At 35.5% G+C, this 24,857-nt stretch overlaps 1 protein-coding gene across 3 annotated transcripts; it reads left to right on the forward strand.

The window, feature by feature from the left end:
- The first annotated feature begins 1,075 nt into the window (after nt 1-1,075).
- Nucleotides 1,076-24,392, forward strand: LOC105999202 (vitamin D 25-hydroxylase). Of its 3 annotated transcripts, XM_013034163.1 has the most exons (6): nt 1,077-1,301; nt 8,005-8,146; nt 11,927-12,559; nt 13,184-13,513; nt 14,523-14,648; nt 24,296-24,392. In XM_013034163.1, the coding sequence occupies exons 1-6, from the start codon at nt 1,077-1,079 to the stop codon at nt 24,304-24,306; spliced, it is 1,467 nt and encodes a 488-aa protein (XP_012889617.1). In that variant the 3' UTR covers nt 24,307-24,392. The 3 variants fall into 3 exon arrangements, with proteins under 3 accessions (XP_012889615.1, XP_012889617.1, XP_012889618.1); XM_013034161.1 differs by lacking the exon at nt 24,296-24,392 and having other exon boundaries at nt 1,076-1,301; nt 14,523-14,794; XM_013034164.1 differs by lacking the exon at nt 24,296-24,392 and having other exon boundaries at nt 14,100-14,615.
- Nucleotides 24,393-24,857: the final 465 nt, after the last annotated feature.

Genomic DNA, 24,857 nt, shown 5'->3' on the forward strand with positions numbered 1-24,857 from the left:
CCTCAGCATTATGTCCCCCATTTGAAAGCTCAGCATCTATCTTGTGACATTAGTGACGAAGTTTAACAATAATCACTTACCATTATTTTTCCATTTTACTAGCAGATTGATAAGGATTGATTAATATGAATTTAAAGAATCATTAAAAATAATATATCAAGAATTTATCATCAGCAGTAGTGGGTGGAGAGCATTATTGCTCATACTCAAATATATATCTTCATTGCTTAGGGCATCTTGCAGGAAGCAGAGATTCACTAAATATTTATTGTATGAATGAAATTTAAGCGAATGAGAACTACAAAACCTGCCAATATCAAATCATAATTAGAGACCCCTAGGTCTTGGGTTGCAAGTAATTGCCTAATAAAATGAAATAACGATATGGAATCAGTTACGTAGTTTTAGGTAGGAGACGATCTCAAAGAGTATATTACCCCTGAGCAACTGCACACGAGAGGCCCATAAGTAATCCGTTTGGGAAAACCAGACACAGGGAAAATAGTAGGCGAACCAAGTCAAACTCATAACTCATCACGATTCTTATGGAGACGAGTGAAGTAAACTATTACAGTATGATTGTTTTCTTTTGGTATAACAGGTGAATTCTCTAATGGAACTTCAGAAAGTTGTCAAGTTCAGACAGGTACAGATTATAGTGCCGGTAGCTTCTCTGGTCTTAGTCTGAAACAGGCACACCTAGTAACCTAAAGGACGCCTTACCAAAGGACTGGCTGGCAAGAAAGCCAAGATCCACCTAGCCCAGTGAGTGAAACTAACCTGACCTGTAGGCCACGTACCGATGTCAACATCGCGGAAAAGAGCCACCGGGCTCGGTGCCCCGTGGGTCAGTGTTCACCGCGTCAGCTCCTATGGGTCGCAAAGCGGACCGGCGAGACCAAGTCGCGAGACAGCTAACCTGTCAGGGCAGGAGCGCCCTACATTCCGTAAGCCAATAGCCACGAACTAAGGCGGGACTACTGGATAGCTAACCAATGGGAGCGCGGCTGAGCTGGCGGGACCGTCGGGGGCGGGGGGCCCACAGCGCGTCGGTGGGAGTCCGAGTGTGCGGACCGATGAGGAAGCTTTGGGAAGCTGAGGTGTTCGCTGCGGTGCTCGGGGGCGCGTGCTTCCTGCTGCTGTCAGCACTGGTGGTTCGCCAGCTACTGAAGCAGAGGCGGCCAGCGGGCTTCCCCCCGGGCCCCCGGGGGCTGCCATGTATCGGCAACATCTACTCTCTGGCCACCTCAGCTGACCTTCCTCACGTGTACATGCGGAAGCAGAGCCAGGTGTACGGCGAGGTACGGCCCCCACGGGCCGCGGGGCGGCTCGGGCTAACGCGGGGCTTCTCACCGTGTCGCGGCTGCCCGGGGAGGGTCCTCCCGCTGACGAGGCAGGGCGAGGAAGCTAGCTTCAGCCTGGAGAACTCCGTGCCACTACCTTGAGGCCAGGCAGTGACGACTTTCCCGCCTTCTGATGTGGGCGCCCAGCGTGCACTGCGCCTGCGCACTGAGAGCTGCATCTGGACCCACGCCTGGGCTCAGTGGTCAAAAACTTCTCGACCCTGTGGAGGCATAGGTTCTGTTTGTTAGAAAGTCCAGGTGGTGAGTTCTACATCAGAACTAGTTCTTCGATGTCATTTGAGCAGGGACTACTGTGAAGGTGAAAAGAGTACACAGGGGAGTGGCCCTGGCAGAAATGGGGTCGGATAAGAGATTTTGTAAAGTGACTAAATTAATTTAAAAAAGAAACATGAACAAGTGTGAGAGCCTTACAGTACAGTGAGCCTTCTTGGCCTGAATGGCCAGGAATATGCTCTTAACAGCATGGCCTACCAATGTGCCTACAGTGTGTTGATCTCACTGTCAATCTGCATTCATCAGAGCACTGAACCATTTCAAACCCCACCTGTTCTGTATAGTTTTAAATTACACTGCTTTACGTGAAACAACATGTCAGGCACGTGCCTGGTGGCAGGAGTAAAAAGAGGAGGAAAACAAACACAACTTTAAGGAATCCGGTAGCAGAGTGAAAATTTATTAATCAGAAACAGGGAAAATTGCAGGGTCTTAGACAATTGTATTTCAGGTTGATGCTTAACTGTTTATTTAACTATTCTTTACCTAATTGTAATTTAGGTTGGTGAGAAAACTAATTTTTATAAGCATTAGGTAAGTTTCTTCAGCTTACTAAAGGTTTGGTCACAAAAGGGAAGCTGGATTTAGGTAAAAAAAATATCTGTAACTCTTAGATTCTGTTTTCCACCATCCAGTACTCCTGGTATGAGTATATTTTGAAAGTTTTAGCAGGAGAGTTAAAAACTGCTAAAAGTATTTTCAGGACAGTTATTTGAAATAGTTTCTCACAAAATAGAGAATTATAATCTCCATATATAGATACTTGAACTAAAAAGAACTGTATTTACTACAAATATTCCTTTGGGACAAGGTTACAAATTAGGATATAAATATGCCAGAAAGCTGTCATGTAGTGATATGTAGATCTAATTTAAGAGATGAGAACTAGGCATAAATGATAGTTTTTTTCCTGGTATTAGTTTTTGAGAGTTCCATAATTATTTGTTTTTTTATTTTGTTTTATTTACCATGAGAGCTCCTTACTACAAATCAAATACAGTTAAATTGAGAAGAGGCAAAAGAGAAAAAAAATGAGGTTATATGCACTGAAAAGTGGGCATTGGTTTACCCCTACTCTTATACTTGAATTGATAACCACTAAAACAAATCTGTTTAAGCCACTTCAATATTATTATATTAGTATATATATAATTATATACTAGTATACAATTATACTATTATTATACTAGAATGCCCATAAGACCTCCCTTTGTCTTAGCAGTACTTTTCAATTCCGTCAGTCTCAAAGTTAGTAAGAGCCATTAAAATACCTTTGCTGGAGATAGAAGGAAATTATTATCTGCTATAGTTTGGGAAGAAAGTAGTTTATATGACTTACTTGGAAATACAATCTTATGTTTTCAGTCTTTTTTTTTTTGAAATGTGATTGCACAGATGAAAGCCTGGACATTTAAATTGCTTATGACAGGCACTTCAAGTGAAACCTACTTTGTACATGCAGAAAAATCCAGTCTTCATAATTCTTACATAGAAATATTCTACAGGTCTGGGAAGGTGGCTCAGTGGTAGAGCGCTTGCCTTGAATGCATGAAGCCCTGGGTTCGATTCCTCAGCACCACATAAGCAAAAAGAAAAAAGCCGGAAGTGGTACTGTGGCTCAAGTGGTAGAGCACTAGCCTTGAGCTGAAGAGCTGAGGGACAGCGCCCAGGCCCAGAGTTCAGGCCCCATGACTGGACCCAAAAAAAAAAAGGAAAAAAAAAAGAAATATTCTACACTAAGTGTTACCATTTCTTTGGGGATTTACTCCAAGTCCTTATGTTTCTGCAGCAACTTTAACATTAAGCTAGACTTCAAGAAGCAATGCCAATACAGTTGGCTTTGTCATATACTTTTCAGGTACTATAAAGACCATAAAATAATGGCTTTAAGGCAAGTGAAATTAATAATTTATTTTTACAGCAAACATTGAGAACTTTATGCAACGCACTAATTGAAATTCTGAAGGATTCAAAGCTGAAATCACTGCTTCTAAGGAGTTATAATTTATCAGGCAGGTTGAAAATGAGAAAGTAAATATTTCTTTTCTTTTGGGGGAGGGGGGAGAATCCCGTCGTGGGGCCTGAACTTTGGGTCTGAGCGCTGTCCCTCAGCTTTTCAGCTCAAGGCTAGCGCTCTACCACTTGAACCACAGCACCACTTCCGGCTTTTTTCTTTTTGCTTATATGGTGCTGAGGAATCAAACCCAGGGCCTCATGCATGCAAAGCAAGCACTCTACCACTGAGCCACCTTCCCAGCCCCAGTAAACATTTCTTTTAAGGTAGTTCATGAGAGCTTCTAAGTGTGAGTTGTGATTCTAACCAGGAAGCAAGAATGCATCAAGAAAGGCTACATGGATGATGATTCTTAAAGACTTAATTTTGCATAGCATGATAGTCAACAGAGTCATTCCACATGAAAAAATAAATGGAGAAAGGTTTAAAGAATGTGGCAATCACCAGAGCATCAACAACATTTACTATTTATTTATTTGAATTTAGTCTATAATGTTGTCATGAAAATATGCTTAAGTGTATGCCTCCATCATAGTCTATTAACTCAGAATATTTTTGTTAATTGTCATCATTTGCTTTGTATTATGCTAGGTGTTGGAGATATAGCAGTAAGAAAAAAGAGGCCCCTCCCCTTATAAACTTACATTTTAGTCGAGCCTAGTGGAGGTAAGACAATTATAAACATGATTTTTTCAATTAAACCATGATTTATTAAGTTATGTTAGAAGAATGTAGTGTTCAAAATAAGCTAAATTAGAGTGAGGGAAACAGAATGCTAGAGGGTCAAATGTTAAATTGCTTTGCTAGAGCAGATCTCACTGTAAAGATAGCAACTGATCAAAGGCTTACAAGGAAATGAAGGAGCAAACTATTAGGACTAGAATACATGTGAGCAAGAGAAAAGCAAGTACAAAATCATGAAGCAGGAATATGCCATGTTGAGAATTATCTATGGTGTGGAGGTTGTCATGAAGCGTAAGAAATGTAGTTAATTTGGATCACAGTACCAGTATAGAGGTTATTTTAGTCAGTTTTGTGTTATTGTAACAAAATACCTGAGATAAGGGGAAAGACTGGTTTCAGCTTTTAATTTTGGAGAGTTCATTTCATGTTTGATTGGCCCCATTGCTTTTGAGCCTGTGGTGAAGCAGTACATTATAGTAGAGGTGTGGAATAGAGGAAGCTGTTTATCTCTTGGAAGCTAGGAGCTAAAAATGAGAGAGAAAGAGGAGTGGCTAGGATGACAACATCACCTTTCAGAGCATTGCCCTCATGGTCTAAAACCTTCCAGTTGGTCCTACCTTTTTAATGTATATTTTTTATTGTAAAGATACTATACCGAGGGGTTATAGTTACATGAGCAAGGTAATGAGTCCATTTCGTATGGAGCATTATACCCCTTCCTTTGTTTTTCCCCTACCATCCCTAAAGAGAGACTTCTCTGGAGAGGAAATAAGAATGGCCAATAGACACACGAAGAAATGCTTAACTTCTGTGGCCATAAAAGAAATGCAAATCAAAACAACATTGAGATTCCACCTCACCCCAGTTAGAATGGTTATAATTAAGAAATCTAATAACAACAGATGCTGGAGGGGATGTGGCCAAAAACGCTACTGCATTGTTTGTGGGAATGTAAACTTGTTCAACCACTTTGGAAAGCAGTATGGAGGTTCCGCAAAAGACTACAAATAGAGCTCCCCTTTGACCCAGAAATTCCACTTTTAGGCATCTGCCAAAATGGTCACAAACAAGGCATACTAAAGCTACCAGCACGACTATGTTTAGCGCAGCATTATTCACCATAGCTAAGATATGGAACCAACCCAGATGCCCTCAGTAGATGAGTGGAATTCTATGCCTCTATCAGAAAGAATGACACCACCCCATTTCTTAGGAAATGGAAAGACTTGGAAAAAATTATATTAAGTGAAGTAAGCCAGACCCAAAGAAACATAGGTCCCATGGTTTCCCTTATCTGCAGTAACTAATATATGCTAGGACAAGCAGAAGAGGTCAAAAGCTATGTACATATGGCCATAATAAGCTTACAGCCCTACTTTTTAAAGTTTCTACCACTTCCCAAGAAGTACCAAACCAAAGATCAAGCCTTTAATACATAGGCTGTTAGGGAACATTTAAGATCCAACTTTTGGCAGAGATAATAAGAAATTGTCAAACTCTATATTCTGAAAGTAGAAACAACTTGACTTCTGAGTAGGTGATTTGGGATTTGGGGAAAACATGAGTCACATGGGCAATTGTAGCATTAGGATTTGAGAAACTTGAAGATAGATAAAGTTATTATTAACTGGATAGTGAAAATATTTAGGTATAACTGATTTTTCAGGGAAAGGAAGTGACTTAGATCATAGGGTGACTTATAGAAGTTAAAGAGAAGGTGTCATATATTCTTGTTTACATGTCTGCCAGCATCAGAACTTGCCCATAATAGGTTCTAAAAAAAACAATTGAATAAATCAAAGAATGTATGGGCCTAATAGTGGACCTTTTCATATATCAAACACATTCAAGGTTCACGAAAATTTAAGTTTCACAAAAATTTACCAACAGTCATTAAAAGCAGTCTATACCAGAATAAAATACTAGTTTTACTCTCAAAAATAAGATCCAAAGTTCTTGAGTACCATCTTTCTGTAATAATGCCTTTTTGGTTTTTATACTCTAGCATCTACATTTGAAAGCTTTACATTGAACTACATTTCCTCTCTGTTCTGTGTTTATACTAGTATAGCTTTCAATACCAGTGTCTTTGCCTATCCTTCTGAAATTATGAGTTACTTGTTTTTTCTTCCCTACATCAGGACCACTTATATTAATTTATGCTGTTTTTATTGGTTTTCCTAAAATTACATTTCTGTGAAAGATCTTCTCATAACAACACTATTTAACTGCTTTTGGGAACTGAAAGAATGCTTTCACCCACTCCCCTGTGATTCAGTTTATCAGCTCGTAACTATTCCCTTGTGTGGAAAACTCTCCCACTGCCACTTTGACTCATACCAGTACTAATAGTGGTACTTATATACTCTTTCCTCAAGTTTCTAAATATACCTACTGCCCAGTTCCAGGGCCCACACTTGTGCCTGAGACTCTGGTTGACACGTCACTCAGGTGGGACTGATTTCATTTCCACTTGACAATCGCTATCACTTTTGCTGACATAAATGCTTCTGCAGAAGTTTTGCTCTCTTCCAAATCTTGTGTTTTCTTTGAGTGTGGACCACACTAAATCTCGATTTGTTCATATAGAGATAGGCCTTGTCTCAATATTTTGTCTGTAAGAAGCTGTCAAGCAAAACTGAGAGGATAGTCACCTATGCCTGTGTGGTGAATGTCTTTCCTTCAAGGTCTTTTTTCATTAAGTTATTCAAGGCTACCTTCATGAGGCAAGTACAAATGAGCCTTGCTTACAATGTATTTCTACCTGAGAGTTGTCTCTCAGGCCTTTGATAAGCTCTTCCCCTGAGTCTGGCATAATAATGAACAGATGGCATTGCCTCTCCATTCATCTTGGAAATAACAGATTTCTATATAATAGAGGTCCAGTGAATTCTAAAAGAACATATAAGTTAAATATAACTTCTGTGGCAACTTAAAGCCCATAAAGGTTAAGCGAACTGCCTCAGGTCTTCTATCTATCTAATGGCTGTGGGAACCCTAGACCCCTGTGAGAACCCTGAAGCCCCATGAAAACTATGACTGTGTGTAGGAATTCTGAGTCAAAGGTGTTCATAGTAAATGCCTGATGCCAGCAGAAAAACTGCAGGTTGTATGAGTGTTTATCTTGTTGCTGAGTAGATACAGGATTCTAAGTGTTTAGCCTTCTACAATAATCCCATCAAAAGGCTAGATGAGAGCTTGTTTGTACCTATCTTACTGCTTCTAGATATCCTGTTAACTATTCCCTAGAATGAGCTATTTCATCTCCCTAAGCAAACAGGTACTCTCTGACCCTTTAAAATCAGAAGACAGAGAAGATTCTAGAGTTTAATGTGTCTGTCGATTAAATTCTCCTGGCTCTCATGGCAATAATATTGTTTCATGAGTAATTTTTTATATACCATCAAAGTGGCTGCTGGAGAGAACCAGCAAATGGAAAATCTTTAACTAGAACCTAGGCCTCCTGAGTACCATTCTTTCCATGTTACCACTTATATGATTATAGCTTCAGATACAGAATATTATAGTGAATTGTGCTATTGAGATATTGTCAGTTGACCAATAAATGCTCATATTTTCAGGAAAGTAACGAATACTGGAAGGGCTGGATTTTCTTGATTGTATTTCTTTGTACATACTGCCATTTGATTGTTTCTTTTCTTCTTAAAGATTTTCAGTTTAGATCTTGGAGGCATATTAACTGTGGTTCTCAATGGCTATGATGTAATAAAGGAATGCCTTGTTCATCAAAGTGAAATTTTTGCAGATAGACCATGCCTTCCTCTCTTCATAAAAATGACAAAAATGGGAGGTATGTATATTCAGCTATTAAACTATTTAACATTACATTCCTTACTTTAGGTAGTTTAAATGCATAGAGTTTGGATTCTTTCTAATTACAAAAATGTATTTATATACTTATGGAAATATTAATATCTAAGAACATGCTCATTTCTTTTAAACCAGTTTTAATAAATATTACAAATAATGTTTTAAAGAATTAGTACTTGCTAATAGTTGTAAAATTTATGAAACAAATTAGAGTGTGCACATGTATATATGCATACACATATTTGAATCAGGAGTGTCTTTTTGATGTCAGATGAGTATTTTGTAACATATTTACTATCGTTTTACTTATAAGCTTACAAAAATTGAAGGAGCCTTTCTTAATTACTCACTATTATGATAGATACATAAATGAACTGTGAAGCTTAAATAAAGAACTAGCATGCCATATGGATTAATAGCAAATGATCTATATTCAACAGAATGGATAGCTAAAAGTTGACTAAGTTGGTAAGAAGAAAGTCTCCAAATGTTGAAATCAGATACAATCTTTTTTGTTCATTCTTTGGTGCTGATCTGGGGCTTGAACTCAGAGCCTGACTCTCTCTGAGCTTTTATGCTCAAGGCTAGTGTTCTTCTACCACCTAAGCCACAACCCTACTTCTGGCTTTTTGGTGGTTCATTGGCGGTTCTTATGGACTTTCCTGCCAGGGCTGGCTTTGAACTACAATCCTCACATCTCAGCCTCCTGAGTAGCTAAGATTATGCCCAGCCATATACAATGGTTTTAATAAAAAAATTTTTACAATCGTGATGCTTTAAATTATCTAATGACAACTTTACACTTTCAAAAAATTAACGTTTTGTTTAGGTAGACTAAAAAGCCATTTAGTTAAAAAGAAAAATGCTCAAAATCATAAAACAAATCAATTAATGAAAAAAACAGAACGAATTTTAAAGACTAAAATTTCAGATCATAATGTAGTAAAGCAGTAAGGAAATGTAAATCAAATCTGCAGCCTTTTGAATAACCTTAATAATAATTAGACAAAAGAATAAATCACAATTATAAAACCTTTAAGAAAGTGATGAAAATGAAAGATGATGTGACAAGAATAATATTTGAGACAAAGTATGTATTTTCAAAGCTGTAAATTTAGAGCTCAGGCTATTTTTATCATGGATATAAAGTGAGAATTCAAGTTAAGTTTATTTTTTAAAATCAATAGGTTAAAAATAAGAAAAAATATCTGCTTTGAAAATGCATATGCGCTGACCTTGGAAATGAGAAACCATAGCTACCATTACCCAGCTGCAAGAATGGAGATAAGTTGCTCTTTGGATAGGCTCAGCCCCATTTTGGCCAATATAGGATTAATCTGAAAATGTGCTTCCATACCTTCTTGTTGTATGTACCAAAATCACACATTTCTCTAATATGCTGTCATGTTTTTGCTATGGTTCTTTGCTCCCATTTTGTTTTTGCCTCTTACAGCTGCTGTGTCTACCTACAGTTACTTTCCCCAAAATATTTGGTTGACTAACTCACTTACCTAAGGGTTTACTTACTTATCTAAAGATTCACTACCTAGATTAAACTTTCCATCACTACTTTGTATCACTTTTCTCTGTAGTTTATCTGTTGTCTATCACTCCTACTTGTAGTTCCGTGTGAATGGAGATCTTTGACCCTTCTTTTCACTGATAAATCCCTAACTACCTAGAACATATTAGATATTCCATAAATACATTTTGAATTCATATTTGTTGAATGAATAGTCATCTGGGAATGTGGAGAGCAAGAATAGACTATTGGGATATAAAATTGCTTCAGTAAATACATATTGTGGAGGTTCCTTTTTATTAGTAGTTGTACAAAGGAATTGTCATCTAACAAACAGTTTATGAATACAATATATCTTGATCAACGTCACCTCTTCAACATCCCTCCCCTACCATTCCTTCCCTCACTCTTCTTAATTTTATAGGATATACATTAGACTCTTGACTGAATTTTCTTCTTTTCCTTGACCCATATCATCCCTTTCTAGTACCCACTTTCTGGTATTTTATTTTTCTCAACTTTCTAAGGAATTACTCTATTTGAGATGTCCCTTGAATCTATACTACTATATTTAGTTAATACATTTGTATACACTTTCAGACTACCCAATGTATTTACTTATGAGTTTGTAAGTGAAATCTAGCTTTCACATATAAGAAAAAATATGTATCCTTTGTTTCTCTGGGCCTGACTTATGTCACTTAATATGATCTTTTTTTTCAGGTATTTCCATTTCTTTACAAATGGTACAATATCATTCTTCCTAATGGATGAGTAAAAATCCATTGTATATGTACCACATTTTCTGGATCTATTCATCCATTGAGGGACATCTGAGCTGATTCTATACCATGGCTATGGTGAACAGTGCTGCAATAAACATGGCTGTACTAGTAGCTTTACTGTATCCTGGTATGGAATCTTTTGGGTAAATGCCCAGGAGTGGAATTGCTGGATCAATGAGCACCTAATTTTAAAAGTGCTTCACAAAAGTTGTTGGAATTTAAATTTTATATGTACCTCATGAACACAAGAAAATTGACATGTTTCATTATAGGTTGTCCACTGTCCTAGTGAAGAATGTAATTGTATCTAGAAAACATTAGCTACATAAATACATGCATTAAAGATACTGTGATTTTTCTTCATAGTTAATATAAAAACGATATTTTCCATAGTAACCATATCAGGACAGCAGATACACTATCAGGATTCTAGAATTCTATGGGAAACATTAACCACCTCAGAAACGTATGAGCTTCTTGTTTGCCTATGCTGTTCCCTACCTTCATTATTTGATGTTTATATTACATTATCATTTTATTCAGATTACCTTGCTGGGTAAAATATTCTTGTATAGAAAATAAACTTAGGTCTGGGAACGTGGCTCAGTGGTAGAATGCTTGCTTTGCATGGTTGAGGCCCTGGGTTCGATTCCTCAGCACCACATAAGCAGAAATAAAAAAGCCGGAAGTGGTGCTGTGGCTCAAGTGGTAGAGCACTAGCCTTGAGCTGAAGAGCTGAGGGACAGTGCTCAGGCCCAGAGTTCAGGCCCCACGACCAGACCTCCCCCCAAAAAATAAATAAGTAAAATAAAATAAACTTATAGGGGCTGGGAAGGTGGCTCTGTGGTAGAGTGCTTGCCACGCATGCATGAGGCCTTTGGTTCGATTCCTCAGCACCCCATAAATAGAAAAAGTCAGAAGTGGTACTGTGGCTCAAATGGTAGAGCACTAACCTTGAGCTGAAGAGCTGAGGGACAGTGGCCAGGCCCAGAATTTAAGTAACACAACTGACAAAAATAAATAAATAAATAAATAAACTTATATCCTAAATCTGGTTTAAGTAGAAATTTTCCAGCCCTAAAAGAATGATTTTCAGATGTTTCTTTAATCCAAGGTAAAAATTTTCCCTTAAAGTCATTATCTTTTATACGTTAGTCTTATAGTAAAAGTTGAACAACCCAGGTCGAATTAACCCAAACTAGTCATAATTCCTGTGTTGGGAGAATTATAGATATTTTCTTCCAATCTCCTTCTGGAGATTAGACAGGTTCTCTCTAATATTCTATAGCTAGTGAGTAGCAGAAACTTAAGACCCAACTACCTTGTCATGTGGAAAGATAATTAGGAAAATAAATACTCATTTAATTGTTTATTCTTATTGCAATTCCATAGCCTTTTCAGTTGTTAAATACAGAAAAGTTGGAATTATACAAAATTTTAATATCTTTTTCAGGCTTACTCAACTCCAGATATGGCAGAGGATGGATTGATCACAGAAGATTAGCTGTAAACAGCTTTCGCTACTTTGGATATGGTCAAAAGTCTTTTGAATCTAAGATCTTAGAAGAAACTCAGTTTTTTACTGATGCTATTGAAACTTACAAAGGCAGACCTTTTGACTTTAAACAATTAATAACAAATGCTGTTTCAAATATAACTAATCTTATCCTTTTCGGAGAACGATTTACTTATGAAGACACTGATTTTCAGCACATGATTGAGTTATTTAGTGAAAATGTAGAACTAGCTGCCAGTGCCTCAGTCTTCCTGTATAACGCCTTTCCATGGATTGGCATCTTACCTTTTGGAAAACATCAACAACTATTTAGAAATGCAGATGTGGTTTATGATTTTCTCTCCAGACTTATTGAAAAAGCGTCAGCCAACAGAAAGCCTCATTCACCTCAGCATTTTGTTGATGCTTATTTAGATGAAATGGATCAGGGCAAAAGTGATCCCTTATCTACTTTCTCCAAAGAAAATCTAATTTTCTCAGTCGGCGAACTGATCATTGCTGGAACTGAAACAACCACCAATGTGCTACGCTGGGCAATGCTTTTCATGGCCCTTTATCCAAACATTCAAGGTAAGGATTTTCTTGATCTCAAGGTCTGCCTATATGTATGAACCATATATTTCTACTCTGGCAGATGTACAAAGCACCTCTAGAAACTCTTGCTATGATAGTCAAGAAGAGAAATACTTAAATCTATTATCACACTAATAGTATGATAATAGTATTGCATTCATGTAAAAAAGGTCTTGAAATAGGACTTAGTTTACCAATGTTATAAGTGAGGACATAGGCTAAAGGTCGAAGTGCCAGAGCTAAAATTGAATCTCTGGTTTCTCTCATCTGAGTTTTATATTTTACTATTTTCCTCACTGAACGCAAGGACTGTTTTACAATTTTCCTCATTCAATTCTGGATTGATTTATTTATTGGTTTGGTTTTCTTTTACTTGTTTTTATGACCAAGCTGCACAGAGCATTGACTACTATTAGTAAAAGATATATAGTATATATTTAAATAGAATTCCCAAATAATGAACAATCTAAATCTGAATGTATCCTGATGGCTTATTGTAGGATATTTAGTATTACTCCAAGTAAAATTATTTTGAATATAATATACATATAGGCATATACATATATACTATTTTAAATAAAGTTCTAAGAATTATGTAATAACTTGATTAACTTTTTTCAGGACAAGTTTGGAAAGAGATTGATTTAATTATGGGCCCAAATAGGAAGCCTTCTTGGGATGACAAACGCAAAATGCCTTATACTGAAGCAGTTTTACATGAAGTTTTAAGATTCTGTAACATAGTTCCATTAGGGATTTTCCATGCAACCTCTGAAGATGCAGTTGTACGTGGTTATTCCATTCCAAAAGGCACAACCATAATTACAAATCTTTATTCTGTACACTTCGATGAAAAGTACTGGAGAAACCCAGAAATGTTCTATCCTGAGCGATTTTTGGACAGCAATGGATATTTTTCCAAGAAGGATGCTTTGGTACCTTTTTCCCTGGGTAAGACAATTTTCATGAGTATAAATTCAGAATATATAACATTTGAATATTAAACATCCCTCTCTGGAATTAAATATCCTGACTCAAATAATATTGATTCTTCTAGGAGAGAAAGGTTTGATTAAAAGTAATTAACTGGGGACTGGTGGCTCAAGCCTGTAAAACTAGTTGTTTATGAGTCTATGATCTAAGGATCATGATTCAAAGCCAGCCTAGGCAAAAAAGTACCTGACACTCTTATCTCCAGGTAACCAGCAAAAACCTAGAAGTGGAGCTGTAGCTCAAGTGGTAGAGTGCTATTCTTGAGCAAAACTGCTAAGGGACTGTGCCCAGGACCTAGTTCAAGCCCTGGTCTCAGCATGTACACTGTATCAGCTGCTCTTACTCAAAGTAAGTCTTAATTAACTAGAATTAAACTGCTGAAAAACAAAGCTTCTTTAGAAACTTTTGACTCTAATCAAACTTGTAGAGCTTGAATGTAGTAACACATGTCTTGAGAAACAGACTTTGAGAAAGGAACAAGATGACAACTTAAAGTAAAACTAGAATCTAGCCTCCCAGCTTATATTACCTCGTTTCTTACTAGGAAATATTGCGGTGAAATACGACACATTTAAGAGACCCATGGACTAGATATGCATCCTCAAGAAGAATACACATTTCGTCAGTTGAAATGAGCTTCTCTTGTCTATTGAACAAAATGCCAAACCTCAAATTAGATCTCTTACAACATATCTGAAGACGCGGTAATTTTGAAATTAAGAGAAGTAATAGAACAGATGGAACTAAAACCTTAAAAGAAACCTATGACCTAACAAAAGAACATAAAGGAATAGTTTCTGAAAGCTGAAAACGCTAGTTTGAATTTGGAAGATTTAAGAGAATCCTTTACTAAACATAACTTTGTAACATTTAAAATTCCAGATTTCATTAATTGCAACCAAACATCAGACATCAATTTTAGGAAATACAGGCCTTAAAAACTTATTGTATCTCTCTTTTTCTTTAGGGAGAAGACATTGTCTTGGAGAACAGCTTGCTTGGATGGAAATGTTCTTGTTTTTTACAACATTGCTTCAGAGGTTTCATTTGCATTTTTCACATGACCTAGTTCCAAATCTGAAGCCCAGATTAGGTATGACATTACAGCCCCAGCCCTACCTTATCTGTGCCAAAAGACGTTGAAAGTACATAGAAGATAAAGTTGTGTATTTAACTTACCTCCAGACCTTTTTAACCTAATCAGTGTAGTATCTAGAAGAAAGCCACAGTATCATAAAGTAAACACAGATGTGTTATTAAAAACAGTACTAGACTAATAATAGGCATTAGTTATTTTACTTCTAAGGTAGAATTCTTTGTTGAGAAACAGATACAAATTGCAGGTGTTTCATAAGATGCTAAAAACCAAAAAAAATGGATGCCCTACTGCTTGTTCAGTACAAAGTTTCTGTCATCCCTTCCTTACTCTGTTTGTCTTATCCTTACTTAGGAAGCTTTGCTTCCAAGTGCTAACTCCTCTCTGATCATCTACTGTCATTAATAGACTGTAGTACTTGTCCAGCTTAGAAGTTTAATGGAGGAATTAAATTCCAAATAAATGAGGAGTTTGTACTACAGAGGCATTTTAGATACAATAGTAGATAATAGTAGAAATACTTACCTAATGTAGAGCCTGCCAGTCTTCTTCCCTATATCTTCATAAGATCTGTGTCGTTCTTCCTAAAAATTGAAGGTTGCTAGGGTCCCTAAGCATCCATCCTATAGCCATTGTCTATTGAAAGTTGCAGTAAACTGTCATGGGATTATTGATTCTTCGTAGGAACAGCCATTTATCCTGCTTCACTTCTTTATAAAAGCAGTTGTATGACTTAAAAATAGAAACATTTAATCTTTTAGAGATTTCTACACATTTCAATGGATTGTTGCATTTTGAAAGATAAAATATTCCTATCCAAAAACATGATTTAGAGACAAATTAACTGTAAATTAGGGTACTTGAGAATGATGTAACATTGTTATTAATAATTATGAAAAGACAAAAATGGTAAATTGTGATTTCCCTGAATAAACTGGAATGCATATTCACTGTTTATAACTATCTTCACATGTCATTTTATACATTAAGTGTTACTATTCTTGTAACTTAGTTTATGAGCATTTATTAAGAATATGGATTTAACAATGACATTTATTAAAAATAAGGATTTAATCTTAGTTTAGACTTGTACACTGAATATTTGCAAGTTTTTATGTTATGAATCAAGGGTGTTTGCATATTTAAAATATTAAGATTTTTCACATGCAGGGAAAATATTTTATTATTTACTTAAATAATAAAATGAAACTTGAAGTTTTAGAGTTAGTATTGCCTTAACTATGTGGTAAGATCCTGTTTTTCCCATCTTTCTGATTTATCTACCAAATAATAAATATCTTTGTCTTAAGGCTGGCTTGTATACTATACTCAGCTTCGTGTAAAGAGGAAAAACTTGAATGGTTTCTTGGAAAGGAAGTTTTTTTAGATACACCCAGAAAACTATTCTTTGTATCTCAGCACTCTTAAATGAATTAACTTAAAATTATGTGTTACATATGAGATTGTGGTTCACTTAGACCTGAATGTATACCTGACTACAAATAACTAGTGATGGTGTTGGCATCCCTTAAAGTACAATTGCTAATACCTATGTGCCAAATATTGGTGCACCATGCTTCATTAAACACTACTAGACGTTAAAGCACAGATATACTTCAACATGATAATAGTGGAAGACTTCAGAACTCCACTCTTTCCAATAGTTACGTTATGCAGACATTTACAAGTTATTTCTCCAAACAACTCACAGGACACATTCTTAGCAACTCTAGAACATTCTCTTGAGATAGATACTATTTTAAAACATAAAATTAGTCTTAACCAATACAAGAAAACAAATACCCTAGCATTTTGTCAGATCCTAGAGATGTCATATAAATAGCCTAATGAAGCACCTCAAACTTCTAGAAAAAAAAGAACTTGCCAAACCCAAAATTAGCAGGCAGAAATAATAATGATTATGGAATGAGTCAATGAAATAGATATAGAGACTTAAAAAAATTGTACAGTGAAACAAAAAGTTGGTTCTTCTAAAATATAAGATTGATAAACCCATAGCCAATCAGACTAAAAGAAAGAGGGTAAAGACCAAAATAAAATGCAGGTGAAATTAAGGTTATCACAACAAATACCAATGAAATTCAGAAAATCATGAAGTAATACTTTGAAAACATGCATTCAAGGTAACTGAAAAATCAAGGGATGGATGCAGTTCTAGATGCACTTGACCTAGCAAAATTGAAGCAAAAGAATATGAAGTTTTTAAATACCTTTATAACAAATAATAAGATTAAAACAGTAATAAAGAGTCTCCCATAAAAGTCCAAGACATAATTCACTGATGAACTATACAAAATCTTCAGAGAACTAATACTAGTACTCTTCAGAATATTTCATGCAGTACAAAGGAAAAGAACACTACCAAACACATCTTATGAAGCTAGTATTACAGTCATTCTAAAACTTGTCAGGGACAAAACAATTACGGAACAATCTCTTCAGTGGATATAGATCCAAAAGTTCTCAACAAAATACCTGCAAACTGCTAAAAGATTGAGCACCATGGTCACTAGTTTCATTCCAAGTATGCAAGGTTGGATCAAGATACGTAAATTAATAAACATAATACAGCACATAAATAGAACTAGAGACAATTATATGATCATCTCATTTGATATAGAAAGAATCTTTGACAGAATTAAATGTTTTTTGATAAAATCCCTAAAGAAACAAAGAATAGAAGCAATGTTCCTCAACATAATAAAGATGAAGTATGACAAGCCTATAGCCAATATTATAATAATTAAGGGAAAACAAATAATTTTCTCTAGTCAGGAATGAGACCAGGGTATCCATTTTCCCCATGCCTATTCAAAATAGTACTGGAATTCCTAGCCAGAGTGAGAAGACAGCAGAAATTTCAGTGACAAAAAATTTCAGTGTGTAGAGATTTATGAGCATAAAGATTCCGATCCAAAACTCCTAAATCTTATATATGTATATATATATATATATTAAAAAGCTTAGCAATGTAGCAGAATACAAAACCAACACAAAAATCAGCACCTTTTATGTGCACCACCAATAAACAGACTTCGAAAGATCAGGATAACAATTCCATTCTAATAGCCTTTACAGAGGAGTAAATAGCCAAGAAGGTGAAAATGAGAAATATAAAACCTTGAAAAAGGAAATTGAAGAATATATCAAAAGTTAAAAAGACCTCTCATGCTCATGGATTGGCAGAATCAATTTTGTGAAAAAGATTATGCAACTGAAAGGAATCCACTGATTCAGCACAACCCCATGAAAATACCAGTGTCAATTTTAGCAGAATAGAAAATCATTTCTAAACCTCACATGGAAGCACAATAGAGCCTGAATAGCTAAAGCATACTGAATGCATTATAATACCAAATTTCATATTATACTCAAGAACCATAATAACATAACCTGGTACTGGCACCAAAAACAGACATCAAAACCACTGGAACAAGGGCCGTGAAGCAAATCCATTCAGCTACAACCATTGGATTTTTGACCTAGGAACCCAAAACATAAGTTGGAGAAAAGATAGACTTTCAACATGGTGGCAAGAAAAATGAATATCGACATACTGAAGCTTGATACCCATCTTTTTTCCCTGTATTAATATCAATTCAAAGTGGATGAAAGATCTTAGTGTAAGACCTGAAACCTAGAACATATTGGCAGAGGCAGAAACTTCAATATTGAATAGGAAGAACTCCAATAGCTCAGCAAGTCAGTTCAAGAATTGATTGGCAGATGAGAAGATATCAAACTAAAAGGCTTCTGCATAACAAAGGAAATAGTCAATAAAAATATAACCTATCAAACAGAAGAAAATCTTTGTCACCTATACATCTAACAAGGGATTAATAACCAGAATACACACACATGTAGATCAAACCTCTAAAAGGATTGACCACACAATAAATCAGCAAATGATATGAACACAGTTCTTGAAAAAAGTACTATTGGTCAATAAGTGTATGAAGAAATATTCAACATCCTTGGCCATAAATGGAATACAAAATAACATTGAGATTTTACCTTCCTTGAGTGAGATACATTAAGAACACATACAAGAAATGCTGATCAAGATTCAGGGAAAAAGGAACTCTACTACACTATTGGTAGGAATATAACCACTATATGTAACCACTATAGAAATAAAACTGCTGTACAACCAGGTGATATCACTCTGGGCATCTATCTAGAGGAATGTAAGAATACAATAGAGGGACCTGCATCACTATTGACAATAGTCAAGCTCTGGAAACAGCCCACATGCACTACAACTGGTAAATGGATCATGAAAATATATACACACATATACAAAATAGAATGTTACCCAGCTGTAAAGGATGAAAGTATATTGTTTGCAGGGAAATGGATGAAAGTAATCATTATGAGAAGTAAGCCAGGTTCAGAAGGACAAAAGCTGCATGTTTTCTCATGTGGATGCTAAACCTAAAAGATAAACATATTCTTATCAGCACTCATAGGGTCTCTTATTTATGTCTGTATTTACAGACATTAATGTTTGTAATTGTGGGACTATTTGAGGGGATAAAAGGAAAGAGGAAAAGGGAAATATTAGAGATAAACAACACTGGGATACCATTGAACCTTGAATGAAGATAGCAAAATCGAAATCACGGAAAGCTGTATCGTATAATAGGAGTGGTGGGGATAAAGAAAGCAAGCATAAGAGGTCAATCTGATTAAAGTCCTGAACATGCAAATGTGCAATAATATATTCAAAAGATAGCAATGTAACACAGGTCCTATCTCTGGTGTGTGCATTAGTGGGAAGAGTGAGCAGAGAGGTTGAAAGAGTATTGTGTATAAGAAATTATGATCACAACTTCCAAGATCTCCTGTACATTATTAAGAGGACATACTTGCAAATTTGGTATAGGAGAGGGCAACAAACTTCAGACTAAAAGCATAGAACATCTATTTAGTGAAATAGTAGCATAAAAATTTCCCAAATCTAGGGAAAGATATTGATATCCCAGGTACAGGAGACATTTAGAAACCCAAAAAAGCATGACTAGAAAAGAACCATATATATCACATTATAATTAAAATACCTAGGGGCTGGGCAGGTGGCTCAGTGGTAGAGTGCTTGCCTTGCATGCATGAGGCCCTGGGTTTGATTCCTCAGCACCACATAATCAAAATGAAAAAAAAAAGCCGGAAGTGGCGCTGTGGCTCAAGTGGTAGAGCACTAGCCTTGAGCTGAAGAGCTGAGGGACAGTGCCCAGGCCCAGTTCAGCCCCACGACTAGACCCCCCCCAAAAAATTAAAATATCTAAAATCAAATGAAAACACAGCTTATCAGAATGTGAGATACAACAGTCAGTTCTAATAGGGAAACTTATAGATATGCCTGTCTATATTGTTAAAAAGTGAAATCTCAACCCAATGATGTACCCCAAACTCATAAAAACAAAAATAAGCCAGACCCCAAATCAGTTGATGAAATGATAAAAGATGAAAGCTCAAATTAATGAAATGAACTGTGAAAGAATAAAGCTCAAATTTAATGAAATGAACTGTGAAAGAATACAAAACAATGAGTCATAGACTTGGCTCTTTCAAAAATGAACTCGATTCTGGGCATTTACCCAAAAGATCACAAACAAGGCTATACTAAAGCTACTAGCACAGCTATGTTTATCGCATCATTATTCACCATAGCAAATTCACCATAGCTAAGATATGGAACCAACCCAGATGCCCCTCAGTAAATGAATGGATCAAGAAAATGTTATATACATATATTTATATCCATCAGAAAAAATTACGCCACCCCATTTGTTAGGAAATGGAAAGACTTGGGAAAAATCATATTAAGTGAAGTAAGCCAAACCCAAAGAATATAGGTCCTGTGGTTTCCCTCATTTGCAATAATTAGTATTAGATTATGTACATATGACCATATAAGATGATGCTAAGCAAAATGAACCCCAAGATATGGACACAAGAGTTCTTTCTTCATTGTTTTTAATGTACTATATGAGTTTTTTGTTTCCTTTGTATGTTTTTCCTCCTATGGTAAATCCTCTGTTGTCACTGTACTTGATTTTGATACCCTGCATCTTGTATATACAATTATCTAATTTTGGGAAGGGAAGAAGAATAACAACACTGAAACAAGGGGAAAAATGAACTAGACAAAACTTCAGCCAAACTGATCAAGCCAAAAGAAGACCTATGTTACTAAAATACATACCATTGAAATCCAGAGATTTCTTAAGATTATTTCAAAACATTCCAACAAATTGGAAAAGCTAAAGTGGACAAATGTCTAGTTCTTTTAAAGAATTTACACTAATCTTCATCAATGTATTCAACAAAGCAGAAAGGTGAACATTTCAATACTCACCTTTACAAAGCCAGTATTATTCTTATTCGAAAACCAAATAAGGGAATGACAACAAAAATAAGCCTGAAAACTAGATCATTTTCTTGATGAATATAGATGTAAAAACTCTTCAGTGAAATACTTGCAAATTGAATTCAACATCAGATTTAAAGGATCATACATAATCTACTTGATTTTATTCAGAGGTTCAATAATACAGTATATAAATAGAATCAAGGACAAAAATCACATGGTTATCTTAATAGATTCAAGAAAAAGTCATTGTCTCAATTCAACATCCCTTCATGTTAAAAGTCCTGAAGCTACTGAAAGATCATACTTCAACTTTAATAAAGGATATGAATGACAAACCTCCAGCCAACATCATACTGAAATCAGAAACATGACAAAAGTGTCCTCTCACTCTCATTATTTTGAGTACAAATTAAGCTCTTGCAGCACATCTGAAAATACTTCTGGTACAAGAATAATTTCCATATTTCAGATTTCACCTAACTAAGCAATTGAGGCGTTGTCATGTAACTTTCAGTTGGAAGTGTTTAGATTGCATAAGTAATGGCATCCTAGGGGGAAAAAAATCAAGAGATTTATTTTTCCTTTTGTTGGTCATGGGGCTTGAACTCATTTTTGGTTTTCTGGTGGTTAGCTGTAGATAAGTCTCACAGACTTCCTGCCTGAGCTGGCTTTGAATCATAATCCTCAGATCTCTGCCTCCTGAGTACCTAGGATTACAGGCGTGAGCTACCAGCCCCACTCTGAGGGGACTATAGAGCACAAAAATGGAGAATAGAGCCTACCAAGGATCACCCAAAAGTTAATCTGTTTCTCTGTTTTAAAGGGTAATGAGTATTATTCCCTCAACATGTCAGATGTACAAAAACATGTCAGGTTGTCCTTAAATGGCACCTAAAAATAAAAAGACAAGAGGGGACTATAGAGCACAAAAATGGAGAAGAGAGCCTACCAAAGATCACCCAAAAGTTAATCTGTTTCTCTGTTTTAAAGGGTAATGAGTATTATTCCCTCAACATGTCAGGTTGTCCTTAAATGGCACCTAAAAATAAAAAGACAAGACTGACAAATTCACCAATAAATTGAAAAGCACAACAGAAAAAGAAATGAAATTCTAGAACTGAGCAATAACAATTTTATAAGCAAATGGAATTTATTGATGACAGCACAGCTGAAATGCAAAGAAACCACCTCGAACAAGGCAGAGACAAAAATATAGGAAACATGGAAGTTTAAGAGATACAGGAAAGAGATATTAAGATCTAACATTTGTGTAATTGAAAATTCAAAAAGAAAAAAAGAATGAGAAAGGCTGAGAATTTTTTTGAACTGATGAAAGCCATTCAAGCCAGATACTCCATGAATGACTTACTAGATAATAATCACTGCAAAGAGATAACATTCTGAACATAAGGACAATTTCCCAACTAAAATTCGTAACAAGAATTTGATGCTATTCTATAAAGGAATTAAAATTTGAATAGTAATAATGTATGATATTTTCCCCTAAATTGATTAGGATTTTCTGTGATGACATTATTGTTTTCTTCCTAATTATGGCTTTTCTTCCATTTTTTACATTCTAGTTAGAACTTCCCCTAGCACATTTAAGTGATAGCAGCAAATGTCTGTTTAAAAGAACAATTCTAACATCTCATCAGTATGACATTTGCCCTAGTTTTGTTCATTTTTAGATATTTTTTTATCCCTCTAATTGGTCAATGTTGTTTATCATATCAAACTTAAATAGGACTCTTTTTCATTCTTGGAATAAACCCAATTTGCACATGTATTATTTAGGAATTATGCATCTGGTTTCACAACTAAATTTGCTTATAAACTTTCCTTAGGATCCTAGGTTTGATGTAAAAGTTATATTCATTTGTATAATGTATCAGTGTTGCTGTTGTTTTTTAAATACAATCTGGTATAGCTTTTTAGTGTTCCAAATAATGCAGGGAAGGGGGGAAGTTATATTGAGCAAACAGTATTGGTTTATTGCAATGCAGCAAAAAATAAATTGTGGAGAAACATGTTACAGTTAAGAACAGGTGCTATATGACCAATAGAAGTTAAAGATCCCCATGTTGATATGTTTTATTTGGTGTGTACATTTATATTCCTTTGACATAAAACATTTCAATACTGTATAGTGACTATCACTAACATTCTAGCCTTAAATACACTTTAATTTATAAGGCACCCAATTTCTTTAGGAACTTATTTCATCTTTTCTCATTGTTTTCCCTCATCTTGTTATTTTCACATTTTATATGTATTTACTGTCAATAGCAGAGCACTAAAATGTTTCTGAAACAATGAAGTAAAACACATTGTCTAAAGCCAAGATTGTCCAATTTGAATTGTTTTCACTAATTTGACACACTTACTGGGTTGCTATAGACAAGTTTCTTTCTCAATTTCTTCCTCTGCAAAACTAATATGTTATACCTACCTTGCAGGAATGATGATAAAATATAAATAAGTTACTATATACAAATCACAAATCACTAGAAACAATACCTAATACAGTATAAGCAATACATAAATGCCAGTTATTTTTCAGCTCCTATTTGAAAATCACCATTATTTAGCAAGAAAAGTCTATACATATTTATTGTAGGCACTGATATTTTACAATTGTTCCTACCATTTTCTTTTTACTTCTGTATTGATTCCTTCTCCCATTTATTCCATCTTTATTAGTTTTTGTTTTCTTACTTTTCCCATATAATGCTTAAGAAATTTTATGCTTTCATACCCTTAGTAGTTTATACACAGTGGTAAAAGTAGAGTTAGTATCTTACCCTCTTTCCTATATAAAACCCTTTAAAGACTATATCTTTTAATGTACATGCTCTGGTTACCCAGGATTTTTATGGGTATTTTTTGAGCCTCACAAAATAGTAATTATTTTTAGTTCACATAGATATTGACTGCTTAGATTTACCTTTTTTTTGTGTGTGTGTGTGTCCAATCGTGGGGCCTGAACTCTGGGCCTGAGTGCTGTCCCTCAGCTCTTCAGCTCAAGGCTAGCACTCTACCACTTAAGCCACAGCACCACTTCTGGCTTTTTTTTTTGTTTTTGCTTATGTGGTGCTGAGGAATCGAACCCAGGGCCTCAGGCATGCAAGGCAAGCGCTCTACCACTGAGCCAACTTCCCAGCCCCAGATTTACCTTCTTGTTTACTAATTACTTCTTTCATCCTAGATCCTCCCATTTTCACAATTTCTTTTTTCCTATATGTTTTAGAAACTGGCTGATAAAAATGTAGTCAACAAACCCAGAGGTATCAATATCATATCACCCAAGAGCTATCAAAAAATACATATTTTGGAAACTCTTTATTATTTTTACTTTTGGACTACTGGGTTTGAACTCAAGGCTTCATGTTTGGAAGAAAGGTGCTATACCACTGAGGCATGCATCTAGCTGTTTTTGCTCTAGTTATTTTTGAGATAGGGTCTTACGTGTGTGTTTGTGTTTTTCCTTGACAAGGCTGAACTGTGAAAGAAGATATGAGTCTGATTTAGGTACACTGTGCATATATGGAGATGTCAAAATGAAACCACCTTGTAAAACTAATTGATGCTAATATAAAGCATGGAATAAATTAAATCTGATTCAGGAGCAACCAAAATAAGACCCGAAATATAAGGTAAAAAAAGGTTAGTGGTAGAGTACTTGTTTCTCATGCAAAAGGCCTGAGTTCAATCCTTAGCACCCAAAAGAACCCAACAAAACGAAACTAGATAATGAATTATGGCAATTTCTCAATTAAGATTCTACCTAACAATACTACATATGTATCTAT

The sequence above is a fragment of the Dipodomys ordii genome, unplaced genomic scaffold (genome assembly GCF_000151885.1).
Source record: "Dipodomys ordii isolate 6190 unplaced genomic scaffold, Dord_2.0 Scaffold183, whole genome shotgun sequence".
NCBI lineage: Eukaryota > Metazoa > Chordata > Mammalia > Rodentia > Heteromyidae > Dipodomys > Dipodomys ordii.

What these genes read in the sequence shown, in the direction of transcription:
- LOC105999202 (XM_013034161.1), top strand. Translation starts at nt 1,077, where the DNA reads ATGAGGAAGCTTTGGGAAGCTGAGGTGTTCGCTGCGGTGCTCGGGGGC. An exon ending in AAAAATGACAAAAATGGGAG is followed by an intron (nt 8,147 to 11,926) that starts GTATGTATATTC and finishes TATCTTTTTCAG; the next exon opens with GCTTACTCAACTCCAGATAT. An exon ending in TTTGGTACCTTTTTCCCTGG is followed by an intron (nt 13,514 to 14,522) that starts GTAAGACAATTT and finishes CTTTTTCTTTAG; the next exon opens with GGAGAAGACATTGTCTTGGA.